The sequence below is a fragment of the Pelmatolapia mariae genome, linkage group LG10_11, assembly GCF_036321145.2.
Source record: "Pelmatolapia mariae isolate MD_Pm_ZW linkage group LG10_11, Pm_UMD_F_2, whole genome shotgun sequence".
Taxonomy (NCBI): Eukaryota; Metazoa; Chordata; class Actinopteri; order Cichliformes; family Cichlidae; genus Pelmatolapia; species Pelmatolapia mariae.
Window position 1 is genome coordinate 59,756,792 of NC_086236.1, and position 13,840 is coordinate 59,770,631.

The window sequence follows — 13,840 nt, forward strand, 5'->3', positions numbered from 1 at the left end:
AGGCAAGACACATGAATGAAATTTGGAAAAAAAAAAGAAAAAACAACCTAATGTTTCCCAAAGTTAACTGTGGAAAGAAGGAAAAAGGAGCAATTTCAATTCCCAGAGTGATCATACCCAGAGTTTTGAGCTATTGTATTGCATCTGAACGTCATTTTTTTGTTTTGTAAAAGTACTTTTGCTGAGGATAACTGCAATCAGAAAACAGTGTAGCTGTTGGCTTCGCCGTATCCAGCTTCTTGAAGGTACTGCTCAATGTTAACTGTCCCAGATGCCTTGATGACCTTGTCAGAGGCCGCCTTCTCTCCTGAAGCCAGCTTCTTGCTCACTTCAGCCAGAGTGGGTCTTTCTTGATCCTTCCACTGGCAGCAACCTTTAATGATCGTGTACCTGTGCGAAGAAGAGATGAAGAAATTTATCTGACTTTTGCAGTGATTAAAGAGAGGAAGTGTAGCGCTTCATGTTTGGTGTTTCTGGAGTATGCAGTGGACACTCACAGTGCGTTGGAGCAGTTAGATGGTTTTTTAAGATTTTTTCCTCGCTGATGAAACTGCAGAAGCTCATTAGCCGGGATCTCTGCAAACGGAGCTTCACCTGGACAAACGCAAGAGAAATTAGTACATACATTATAGCGTATAAATATGAAAACTCTTTGATGCAATCCTGTGAAAAAAACCAAGTCCACCCTTATTCTTTCCATAGGAATTAAGATGGTAAGTAGCAGTCTGGGAAAAGATACCAGTAATGATATAAAAGAAGAAACTGATGCTGTCCATCAATCTTGGAGGAATTGAAAGGCTATTTTCAAACAATTTGAAGTCCGTGATGTTACAGCGAGAAAGATTCACATGGAAAACAAGACAGCTGCCTTGAGTCAATGAGGCCGGACTGTGCAATGCTCAGAGAAGCTTGTGAAGTTAATGACAGTACAATCAGAAAAAGACTGAACAAGTATGACTTGTTTGGAAGGCTTGCCAGGAGAGAACCTCTTCTCTCTGAAAAGAACATGACAGCATGACTTAGATTTGCAAAGCTGCATTTGAAGAAACCACAAGACTTCTGGAGCAATGTCCTTTGGACAAAAGAGACTAAAGTGGAGATGTTTGGTAAAATCAAACACTGAGTTAACCGTGAAGTCCTCTGTATACCAAAGTATTCTAGACTCAAATATGAGGCCATCAGTCTGATAGCTAAAACAACAGAATTGCTCAAATGACCTTAACCTGACTGAAATGCTGTGGTAAGACTAGTCTTACCACAGTGCATAAATTAATCTGAACTGAGCAAAGTTTCATGTGACTGCATAGAAATAAGTATACAAGTGTTACTTTGCAATGTTAAAATACAGTAAATTATAAAGGTTTGCATGACTTATTATATAGAGATAATAAGTCATGCATTTAACTCTATCAAATTAAATAATTTACAGATTAAGGATCAACACTGGCACAAAAATCCTTTTAAAATCCAAAATTACTGTCACACAAATGTATTGTTTTTAAAACACTGAGTTCATCTGCACACAGGAACCCAGAGTAAAGTGAGTAAAAATTACAGAGACATGTCTAACAGCTAATTCAAATTGTTCTATTATTCAACTCTTGAAAGATGCATTCATTAATACTTTTTAAAGTTACGAGTATATTCTAAAAAGTAAGAATTGAACTTACCCAAAGTTGTCATTTCATACAATAAGATACCAAAGGACCAGCTAAAAAGGGACAGACAAAAGCAACTGATGTTACAGTCTTTCTTCCAGGAGTTTAATAACAAGCTTATAGACTACACATTTCATGTAGCAACATCTCTATCAGAGGATATTAAGGTTAACAAAGCACCAAGACATCTTTTATACACGTGACACATAAAATTAGGCACAAATGAGATCTAAGAAGAACTCACACGTCGCTTTTCTCACTGGCAGGCCTCTTGGCTAGCACCTCTGGTGCCTGCCATTTCTTCATGCTCGGATCCTCCCTCTGCGTGGCTCCTTGGTTCTTTCGTGTATAGACTCCATGCAGGCCCCAAAGCTTGGCTGTGAACATCTTACTGATCAGTACACTACGGGCACGGATGTTTCCATGGAGAAGATCTTTACTGTGAAGGAACGCCTGATTGGGCAACATGACAGGGAAGTCAAGATTAACCAGATGAGCATGTGCAGTTCCTATAAATATTAAAAGACTGCCCTCAAGCATTAAAAAAAGAGCCAATGAAATACTGTATATTTGTATACTAACCAGTGCACTGGCCACCTGGTTTGCCATGGTAAATATTCGTCTCTCTGTCATTTCACATGGCGGATCCACATTGTCCTGGAAAAGCAGTCACAAAAACGTCTAAATGCTTCTTTTTTTACATCTCGATTTGGAGATTTACATTTAGATTTTATCATACTTTGACTTTGATTTGTTGCTTGAAAGAGAATCAATGTAGCACACGCTGCATCTTTGAAGCTCATTAAAATGCATCTCCCTACCTCTCTGCATCTCCACAAGAAGCTGAGCAGGTCTCTGTTTTCCAGTTCTTCCACAACTGTAACCAGGGGAGCTCGCAGTGACACCACACCTAGGAGCTCAGGCAGGAACGGATGTGGTCCGAGCTGGGCCAGGAAGGAAGCAAAGCCCAGGAAGTTGTGCCTTTCTGTGGCATTAGCTGAGTCTGCCAACGAGAGAAAAAGTAATTGCTGAATCTCGCACTGAAAACCAAATGAGATCTGCAAAACTCACAGACAAACCTCGTGAAAATCTCACCATTTAGTACTCGCAGTACCACATTCCTGTTTTCCATACGGGCCCTGTAGATGGACACGGAGGAGTCTGTGCGCAGGGAGAAGGTGCCAGAGAGAGGCGTGACCAGGTTGAAGGACTCGGGGAGCCTCTGGCGGGGCAGCTCTCTGGGCTGCGGCGGGAGAGTGAAAGTGGGCTTGAAAGTCTCCTGTGGCGGTGGGCTGGGATGTTGAGGGAGTGTCTCCACAGAATTGGAAAATGCTTTATTGAGGTAGGTGTGCGGGGACTGGAAGGTGGAGTAGGAATTGGGCATGTCCAAAGCAATGCTTTCATGCTCCAGAACATTGATACCTGATGGAGCTGCAGAGAGAAGAAATATGATCAGCGATAGAAAAAAAAATGAGACCATAACCTGGGCAATTTAGACACTATATTTCAAGACATGTTATTTAACATTTATAAAAAAAAAGTTGAGAAGCAGCAACATGCATGTTGTTTTTGAACACATAAAATTGTAGTAGTTGCTTATATAAGGATTTTTTCAGTACTTATTAATGCACAGTATTTGTAAACTCCTTCACCTGAAGATACATCTGCCTAACACAACATTACAATGTGTTACAAACCATTTATTAAATGTTCATGTTTGCTTATATGAGTTAAATAAATTAAACAGTTCCAGAAAAACAATTAAAATTTGCACGTCTCACAGCAGTGAGCAAAATTAAAAGGACACAAAAGCTCAAAATATTCTTATTGTATTATTTTTGTTCATTTAGATTAAATTTTATATAATGTTGTTTCATGAACAAGTAAATACTGGCCACAAATTTGACTTAAACTATCAGTATCACAAAAAACATTCAATTCAATTCAATTTTATTTATGCAGCCCCAAATCACAACATCAGTCGATTTCATTCTTTTTTGTGTTCTTACCATCAATGCCATGCAGTATCCTCCTGGTAGTGACCTTTGACTTTGGACGGATACGATCGACCTTCTCTGGGCAGAAGCGCAGCAGTAAAATGAAGACCAGAGTTACCAGAAAGCTCGCCAGCAGGAAGACTGGCACGACAATCACCTCCTGTTCGTACACTCGGATCTCTGCAAATAGGGAATGTACACAAGGAAACGTCCGTCTTTAGAGTCAAAGTACTTAAAGTGGCAGATATGGTTATGCAGTCTATGCTAATATTTTTGCTCAGCTGACGAGCAGAGTTTATCTTCTATCTTCAGGCAAAGACAGAAGACGTCTCTCTAACAAGGGTTAGGCTCGTCAAGCCCCATAAATGGTCAGACCTGTTTAGTGAGCAGAAGTAGCCACGAAACTTACCACAGATAGCGTCTCCAGTTTTGCACTGAGAGTCTGCAGCTGATACTGAAGACATCCTGTCACATATTTAAAAGAAAATAAAAAGAGATGAAGAGATGCAAGAAGCTCAACCAGAGTTCATACTGAGGAGGTTTTTAGTGCTTTCATACACTTAAAAGTTGTCTGGATATTTTCTCAGTAGGAAAACCACTGATTTCTTTGTTATGGGTGAAATAGTCAAATTAAAATGTATTGCCTGACAGGCCTGTTGTTCCTGGAACAGAATCTGTTAATAGTAATGTGACTCTTACAGGTAATCAGTACGAGGAGGCGTCTGAGTAAACAGGTAACTGAGACCAGAAACGTCAAATGTTGTATTGCTATCTGTGAGCATTTCCCTCCTGCTACAAACTAGTTATAAACATAAACAGCCCATCAGAGTTAAAGTCTAACACCTTTATTTTTGTCACAGAGGCTTTTGGACTACTTTAATTAAAGATGTATATCAGAAAAAGCCTAACAAAGCAGTCCTAATGATCTCTGTCTAAATTCATAGAAGCTCATCTTCATGAGCATGCTTTTACGTCACAGCCAAGAGCTCCAAACCTGTTTACCTGCATTTTTTCATCACATTAGTTCCAGTGATGCACTACACACCCAAAGGCCAAACATGATTGGCAAAACAGCACCGGCTCATTCACCCAGACTAAAAATAATACATTATGTCATAAAAATCACTAAAAGGCTCCAACCACACTACAGCCGCTTTCATAAAGTTAACATAGCGTGCATTAATCAGCTCACTCTTCCTACATGCTGCCACAGGGACAAGTCATGTGTTACAAACAGACAGAAGAGAAATAGGGGTCAAAGCCTTACCTCACCACCTGCAGTTTACTCTAAACAGCCAAACGAGAAATAATCAAAAGTGAAATCCTGTTACTGCGGTCAGGCACTTTTCATACATCTTCCCAGCTGAACGAATCCGGGCTCAGCTGTGCTGTTCAGAGCTTCATTGTCTTGTTGTTCTCAGGTGATTTGTCAGGCTCAGGGGATCAATGTGCTCTCTGCTACTCTTCGTTCAGCCTTCTGTGTTTTCTTAACTCCACCCTCACCTGCTTCACCATATCCTTCTCCTGTTTACTCCTTCCTTCTTCCTCCTTTCCACCTCCCTCCTCCTCAGAGTGTGCTGATGTGCTCTACCACATTCTGTAATGTGCTTTTCCCTGAAGTACAGCAGCGACTCGTGACCCTGCCTTCCTCGTCTTTGTGTAAGGAGGTGCTGCTCCTTGTAATTTTGTTTCAGTCGCTGGCCCTTTGTTAAACGTGTTTGGTAGTCTTTTGCTCAGAACTGGTATAACAAGCTCAGCCATCTCTGGAGTATTTAGTGAAAAGATTATCTTGGTCCAAAGAATTCACAGCAACCACATAACTGGAAAATCAGTGAACAGATTCTGTTTTGTGTTTAGTGCAAAATATTTACACCTAAAATTTTAATGTAGGGGGTAGAAGGAGAGTCTGTAACCTTCACTGTACAAAGACACGGTTACTTACAGTATGATATTTACCAGTAATTATTCATGTGACAGCAATACGTGATGTTTACAATATTACAGTTATTGTCAAAAAACACGTAGTTCAAGCTAAACATTAGAAATGCTGAACACACACAGACTTGTGTTACTTTACGATACACTATGTGCTCACACACCACATATTAATCGCTGGCTCTCTACTCAGTGTGTCTTTTGTCCCGTCTTCAGCACTTAAACTCCCAACTGATCACAGCAGATGGCTGCCTGCTTCTGCCGGAGGTTTCTTCCTGTTGAAGGGGAGTTTTTCCTTCCAACTGTTGCCAAGTGCTTGTCCGTAGCAGAGTCGCTTGATTGTTGGGGGTTTTCTCTGTGTTATTATATGGTCTCTACCTTACGATATAAAGCACTTTGAGGCGACTGTTGTTGTGATTTGGTGTTATTTAAGGAGCTTGGAAAGAAAAGCGTCTGGACTTCTTTCTTTCAAAGAAGTCCAGACGCTTTTCTTTCCAAGCTCCTTAGACTACGATGACCTGGATGACTGAGAACCTTCACAGACGATTTGGTGTTATATAATTAAAAATGAATTGAACTGAACTTTATGCATTAATCATTTGATTTTATTCAGGAGTTTAACAGCCGAGCTGCCCTGCCGTTTGAGGCGAGGCATACAATCAAAGGGGTACGGCACTGTAGACACTGACAAGTGATTCAGCTATTTGCACAACAGCAAGTGTGCAAAGTATTTCAGTATACTGTAGCGTCTTTCTTTCCACTTTATGTTGTGGCATCATACATTTGTGACATAACAAACATTTAATGCATTTATCCATTTCCACATCCTGTTCTTACCCAGACCAGGGGAAGAGAGGATATTTACGCTCACGACAGGTCATTAATCTCACACAAACCTAAAACAAACAAAAAGCCACATCCTCTCTAACATTAATACCTGAATGCAGTTCAGCTGAGGGAGGATATAAAAGCCTCTGCTTGCCTGCCTGTGAAAGGGTTGAAATTCAAAACCTGCTTGCTGTGAATGATGGGTTACAAAGGGATTAATTAATAATGACGTAGTAGTTTTCAGAGAGGTGACAAAAATCTCATCTCGTCTTTCTAAGAACATCTGAACTTTCCCTCAGGAAAGGTGTTTCAAACCTGTGGCACAAGGGCCAGAAACGGCCCATTAGATGTCCCAGTTCAAATGACTGTAAAGTCATTAGTTGTTAATAATTTAAATGACAAGACTTTTTATGGTGTTGTAATTTGATGCCAGGACTACTAAACAAGAAAGAAAATATATGAGAAGTATTTTTATATTTAGACGAGATCATGAAGGCATAAAACACTTTTGCTCTGTTACAAAAACTTTGCATATGAAGGTTTTGGTGCCCTGAAAGATTCACTCTTAAATGTAAATTGTAATGTACATTTAATGAATAATGGCTCATTATTATTGTTTTTTAAATATGTTAACTATGAACATTTTAGAGGGGTGTTTTTTTAGGTTATCATTTCCATAGTTTTACTGGTTCAGCCCACTTGAGATTAAACTGAGATGTATGGGCTCATAAACTATGACTCCTCCTGGTTTAAGCAAATTAGCACTTAACAATATATTAACACTCAGGATGATATATATTTTACATATCATCCTGAGGATGATATATTTGTACAGGGTGTACCGCCCCCCCTGCAACTCTGAATTGGTGAAGTGGAAGAAAATGGGTCAATATTTCAGTCATGAATGGAAATAATGGGCCAACTGACCAGCTGGCAGTTAGAAGACATTTAAAAATCACAAATGTCAGCACTGGCATTGAAAAAAAGTATCAGCTGGGACCATGAATATTACTGTAACAAAAACAATAATAATAATAATGATAATAATAATAATAATGAGGTTTAGTACAAGCAGCCAAAAATACTTTTCTTGTATTTCAAAGGCTTTTATTAGGCACATAATTAGCAGCACAATTGTATGATGCATTAATCACAATACTAGCAGTAGATTACATGATATGTCTTCAAAATATGAGCACTGGTGTCTGTGAACACTGGTTGATCCTGGTAGACACACATCATGTGACCAAATCTACACCCACATTCGTTATTGTTGTTGTTATTAGGGTTTTTTATGACTAACATTAAAAAAAGTCATATGTATACACATATTTCAACAGTACCAGTTTGGAAACTTGTTACTGCCACTGACAGAGCCTTTCACAACTTGGAAAACTGGGATTTTAATTCCAGAAAAATGAAAGATGGAAATTAATGAGAAATCAAAACTGTGAGCAAATCGTCTTTAGATGAAAACAGGTTTCATTTTACAGCTTGGCAGCTGATTTGCTGGGTTGAGGTCCCAGCCATTTCTCTCCTGAAACAGAGAACAAAATGGGACTGAATAAGAAACTGCCAACAATAAGAGGGAAAAGTAGTGCCACTGACTGGAGAGGTGTGTCTTTCTCCAGAGTGCCAAACACTTTTTAGTTTGTTTTTGTAATTTTGAAATCATAGGTGATTTACAATAAAACAAAACTAGAATAACTTTAATTGCTAGAGAGCAACTAGTTCAAACAAAAAATAAGTGAAGATTGATTCCTTAATTTCAATTAGGGCTGCACGATTTTGCATAAAATGAGAACCACGTTTTTTTTGCTTAGAATTGAGATCACGATTCTCTCACGATTTTCTTTTCCAATATAAATATTTATTGCACTTATTAACTGCACATCAACTTCGTAACAGTTGAAACTGAACATAAAAACAATAAATAAACATAAAATCAATAAATGCCTCACATTTTGTGGTTGCCGCAAAATGTTGTACTGCTTGAAATTCCTCCTCCACCGTTGCTCGACACTGCGTGTATAGAGCAGGTAGTGCAACAATAGAAAAATAGTTGCGGGACGGCACTGTGTAGCGTTTGTCTAGGGTGTTGATCATTTTCCTAAATCCCTCGTTTTGCACAGTGTTGATATATCTTTGGTCAGGTGATAAGTAATAGCCTCCGTAATTTCTTTGTGCCTGCGGGAGTTCGTCGGGTATAGGGAAGCGCTGTATAAGGTTCCCGTTATTGATGTTTGGGTGGTTGACCGGGACGAATTTTCTCCTGTCACTTTCTCGTCATCCCTGACGTGTTCTCCGTTGTTTTTTCCTGCCAATTTGAGCATCACGGCACAGCTTCTGTATCACGTGGTATAAGGCTCCGCCCTTGTCATTTGTTGAGCAGGAAGAGTGAGCGCTTGTTTTCATGCAGATTACGTCCCGGATCAAAATGCGGTACAATCGTCGTCGTCTTTTTTTTTTTTTTTTAAATCGTTGTCATTTGGAAATGAGATTGCACATAAGTATGAATCGAGATCGCGATTTTCTAACGATTAATCGTGCAGCCCTAATTTCAATTCAATATTCAGTTAAAAATAATGACTAAAAGAGCCAAAAGTATGCAAAGTCTTTTACTGACTACAAGTTAAGGTGTCATTTTATTCCATTTACTTGAGCCAGTTTGATAGTAAATTTGTCGAGAATGGTAGAATTATATTCTCACCGATGCAGTGGGCCATGAGCTCAAATCTGTCAGATCCAAAGAACATCTCTGGCTTTCCATCAACATGACACACAATCATGGGGAAACCAAAAGCCTGACAAGGATTTAGGAGGAGAGATTTGGGTTATAGCTGATGGTTTGTTTGTTTTTCACTTTGCTAGATCTACAAGAGGAGCTGAAGGACAACTGACCCCATAATCAAGTGCTGCCTGTGTTGTGCTTTTAAGCTTCTCTTTGACCTGCGTTGAGGTGGACATGGCCAACAGCTCTTTTATCTCACTTTCAGACAATCCTGCTTTCACTGCTGCCTGCAAAAACACAAAAAGTCTCAAAATTAAATTGTGCTTTTTAATTTTGTTTTAAATGGAGCCAGACTGTTAAAGAGTCTGCACCTCAGACAGCGACACAGGTTCAGTGATGTCTTTGTCTTCACTCCAGATTCTTCTCCACAGCTCACGGGACACATTCACCACCTTCTCTCCATCCTTTTCTTTTTCTTGCACTGCTGCCACAAATCGCATTGCAGCCAAGCTGCCTGGAAGAAGAAGAAAAAAAGAGCACCCGAAACTGTCTTAATAGCTTTGCTCATTAAAAATGTAGTACTTTACCAAAAACCTGATGTTACCAACCCTTACACTTACATTATTTCTTGTCAGGCTGCTGGAAGCATCCACAAGGCTAGCTATATAATGACATCCTTTTGGCCAGGCCAGTTCACAATAATGAGACTACAAAGCATTATTTGGTTGAGACTGAATGTGGAAAGCGGTGCTGGTTTAGCTCACAGGTTGAGCAGGCACTCATATGTTGCAATATGGTAGCCTGAGTTTGACTCCAATCTGAGGCCAAAAATAAATAAAAATATAAAATCATGGGTGCCTGTTAGTTCTGTTAAATTAGATTCCTGTTTTTAAAAAATTCCTTTCAACAGAAAACAGTCTGTTAATGCTGACATTTTACGGTGGGCCATGATTATTTAGATGCATGATTTTGATCCACTAATCATCCAAAATATCAATCCATTCACCCCACCATAGTTAACTATAATAAATAAACCACTGGAAATGCTTGCTGGAATCTGGTGGCTCCACAGTGCAGTGGTTTAGCAAAAGATCCCTGATTTGATCCTGCGAGGAGATGGATCAGAAGCACTTTAGGGTTGCATCAGGAAGGGCAGTGATGTAAAAACTTTGCCAAATCAAACATGCAGAGCTAACTGCTGTAGTAGCTCTTGTCAACAAGGGAGGAGCTGTAAGTCGCTTGTAAACTGCTTTCTATACTCTGTGTATATCACACCGGATGATCTGCAAGCCAAAGCAACCACCTCCACTGCAGTTTTTTTCTAGCCGTCTTTCAGCTCATTGACTCAGATTTACATGAAGACTCTAAACATTTGATTTGCTGTCCTTTATCTCACCTTTAGTTTCATCAGACAATAATTTCTGGATAAAAAAGCTCAGATGAGCAGACCACGCTACCTGCACAGCAACAGACTGTAGCTAAAGATGGAAACTAACAGGTCAACAAAGGCAAACATCAGCAAACAGATTTTTAAAGAGTCAATATTGGACTTTCATTCATATCAAATGCATGATACTGTTGCTGTGTATTTGCAAAAAGTGCTAACATGCATCTGTTACCTGAACCACTATTGACAAAATCATGAGGTGTCACATCTCAAACCTAATATCTCAGTAAATCTCTTAATCTGCAGTTCTTTATTCAATCTTTGGTGAAAATCATTAAAAATTATGAAGGAGGGTTTCTTATGAACCATACAACAGTATCTGGAATTTTTGGCTCTCTATAAAAAGGGAAGTAAACTTTCTTAGGCACACACATTCATTGCAAATATCGATTCAGCCAATCACATGGCAGAAATTCAATGCATTTAGACACGTAGACATGATTAAGACAACTTGCTGAAGTTCACACTGAGCATTTGAATAGGGAAGTAAGGTGATTTAAGTGACTTAAAACGTGGCACGGTTTTTGGTCCCAGACTGGTCTGAGTATTTCACAAACTGCTGATCTTCTGGGATTTACAGAGAATGGTCCAAAAAAGAGAAAATATGTGCGGTAGTTCTCTGGGGGAAAATATCTTCTTGTTGCCAGAGTTGGTTTCTTGAACTGTCATCAGACATCATCCAATAGAGCACCTTTAAGATTTTGCGTAACGGGAGATTCACATCATGGATGTGCAGCAGCTGTGTGATCAACATGGACCAAAATCTTTGAGGAATTCTTATGAATTAAGGCAGTTCTCAAAGCAAACACGGGTCCTATCGGGTACTGGTGAGATGTACCTAATAAAGTGTCAAGTGTATATTGTGCTTACAGCTTGTTTTGCCACAGCCAAGTGTTTTGAAGTATTAAATTAAATTTGCTTTGTGTTGCTTTAACACCATGTCACAAGTCATGACTACGACATTATCACTTACCCAAACTTTTGGGAGTTAAGAATAGTAGAGTACAGTTTCCCATATCTGAAGATAATCTGTTTTACTTGGATGTTTCCCCCCTTAAAAACAACAAAAAGTAGTAGACACTTGTGCTTTTCTTTAAATGTGGAACTTCTGTCAAAATCAAGCGTTATTGCTTCAGTTAAAATGTCTTTAGGGGTCAAATAAGGTCTAATAGGGTCAAATAGCTTGGGGTCTAATAGTCTAATCAATAGATATTATAGAAATGATTCTGCTTGTACCTTTCTCGAACATGACCTCAAAGGGGTCAGCAGGCGACTGCAAGGGGACATTGAAGTATTCTGCCAAGCGGTTGAGATCTTTTGTCATGTACGTGAACTTGTTAGGAACCAAACCAGGAGGCTTGTTGCCTGTCAAGAAAGAGAAATGTGAGAGCAAACAGACTCAGTGCGCAACCGGATTTGACCGTGCAGCGTGTCCTGCAGCAGGTTTACAGGTGCCTGACTGATCTTTACTGACCCGCTCCGTGCATGATGCCACCCAGAAACGCAGGGCGCAGTTTGAGGTCGATGTTCCAAAAGTTTCTGTAGCGGCACATGACCTGCAAACACATGAGATATTTGCGCATCTCCTAAACAAACCGATCTGATGCTGTGGTGCACATCAAGACAGCACAAACCTCGAAGCCAAGCCATGAATACGGAGAAACTACATCGTAGAACAACTCCACAACTTTTCTGGAGGTCATCCTGGGGTCAGCAGCCGCTCTTTGAGTTGTTAGCGAGAGCTTTAAATGAAGAGCAAAAAACCTTAACGGCAGCGTGTGAATAATTCAAAAGGAGTCAGTTTAGTTTTTGAGGGCAGCCTCTGAGCAATGTTCACTGTGTCAAAGTTCAACTAACCTGAAGCAGAGCTGCTCGGGCTTAGCAGAAATAAAACAAATCGCAGCGAAGACCGTGAGCAGAAATCACTCGGTGTTTTTAACAGTTAGCTACAACCGATGCTATCATGTATTAAATGGTGTTAAAGACGGAGTTAAAAAACGATAGTAGGAGTTAGCCTGAGCTAGATAAATAACGAACAAGCTCAGTAGCAGTGTCTGACCACAAGGGGGACCAAAATGATTTCGCCTACCTGCTCTAAAAGCTACAAATCAGGTGGTACAGAACAGCCAAGAGCCTTCCGCACGGGCTTCTTCTTCTTGAATGCCAGCAGGCAAGACAGCCTACATGTGCATTACTGCCACCTACCGACTTCGAGCAGTAGTTCACTCTCTGATAACCCTAAAGACAACCATGATGATTACAAACTTCTTACACGCCAAAGCACAGGTGTGAAACATAAGGCTCGGGGACCTGGCAAAGACTCCAAACCGGCCCATTGTACTGCTTTAGAAAATCTGAAGGGGGACATACATTTTTGACTTTTTATTGTATTTTCACAAGTTTTACACCTTTTCCTACTGATAAACACCTCTTCCATAGCTATTAATGCAACAACAAAGGAATAAAGTAATAGATATTTAATAAATGACAGAAAAGTGCCAGTTTTCCACTATCTAATATATATCTACTATAAAAATGTCCGGGTTTTTTTGTTTTGTTTTTTTTGCTATGAATAAACTTTGTCTCATAATTAAAAAAAACGTCTAATTACTGAACTTTACAGACTGGCAGTTTAAGCCACAAAAGTCATGATGATAGTTCATTTACTGCAGCAGCATTTCTTTACCATTTAGAAGAAGTGAGGTTTACTGTTGAAAATGCACTTTTTTCTTATATTCTGATTTATAATGGATTGAATATGTAGTTAAACTTCTTTACACTGACAGCAAGGGGAGTTTCACAGGTCCAGCTCACTCAAGATCAAAGTGGGCTGTATGTGGCCCACAATATAAAATGAGTTTGACATCACTGAATTAAAGCATAAGCATGTAATAGTTATGCCATATAGTGCATTATAGCTGAAATACTTTTTTTTACTTATGCATAAAAAATTAGTATTTTCTGCATATGTAAGAGATCTGAATACTGCCTGTACTGCTAATCTTGCTTCTCATCACATATTCTTCTTTCTGGCTGAGTACAGAGCGTACATACACTAAGTGATGACCTATTTAGTGCAGTTTAATTTGACGGACTCTTGCATATCTTATTCTCATCAAACAGTAACAGTTCACCTCCTTCTGCCTCCTTACCTGCATCATCACTCCAGGACAGAACAGCACGTCCCTTTATTTTGTTGCTTCATTTCATTGTTATTCCAGTGTTCTTGCCACAAAATCAGTTT

At 39.5% G+C, this 13,840-nt stretch overlaps 2 protein-coding genes across 3 annotated transcripts; both read right to left on the reverse strand.

The window, feature by feature from the left end:
- Window positions 1-75: 75 nt before the first annotated feature.
- On the reverse strand, window positions 76-5,085 carry styk1b (serine/threonine/tyrosine kinase 1b). The gene is made up of 10 exons (XM_063487905.1): window positions 4,923-5,085; window positions 4,065-4,120; window positions 3,668-3,835; window positions 2,754-3,089; window positions 2,480-2,661; window positions 2,241-2,315; window positions 1,903-2,111; window positions 1,671-1,711; window positions 498-594; window positions 76-390 (listed from the first exon to the last, which is right to left on the reverse strand). Exons 2-10 carry the CDS (start codon window positions 4,117-4,119, stop codon window positions 198-200), a joined length of 1,356 nt encoding a protein of 451 aa, XP_063343975.1. The 5' UTR covers window position 4,120; window positions 4,923-5,085; the 3' UTR covers window positions 76-197.
- A 2,401-nt stretch (window positions 5,086-7,486) lies between these two features.
- LOC134636060 (glutathione S-transferase kappa 1-like) lies at window positions 7,487-12,759 on the reverse strand. Of its 2 annotated transcripts, none has more exons than XM_063485838.1 (8): window positions 12,686-12,759; window positions 12,231-12,338; window positions 12,071-12,152; window positions 11,833-11,961; window positions 9,521-9,663; window positions 9,320-9,436; window positions 9,129-9,222; window positions 7,487-7,955 (listed from the first exon to the last, which is right to left on the reverse strand). In XM_063485838.1, the coding sequence occupies exons 2-8, from the start codon at window positions 12,297-12,299 to the stop codon at window positions 7,906-7,908; spliced, it is 684 nt and encodes a 227-aa protein (XP_063341908.1). In that variant the 5' UTR covers window positions 12,300-12,338; window positions 12,686-12,759; the 3' UTR covers window positions 7,487-7,905. The 2 variants fall into 2 exon arrangements, with proteins under 2 accessions (XP_063341908.1, XP_063341907.1); XM_063485837.1 differs by lacking the exon at window positions 12,686-12,759 and adding an exon at window positions 12,454-12,679.
- Between the last annotated feature and the right edge of the window lie 1,081 nt (window positions 12,760-13,840).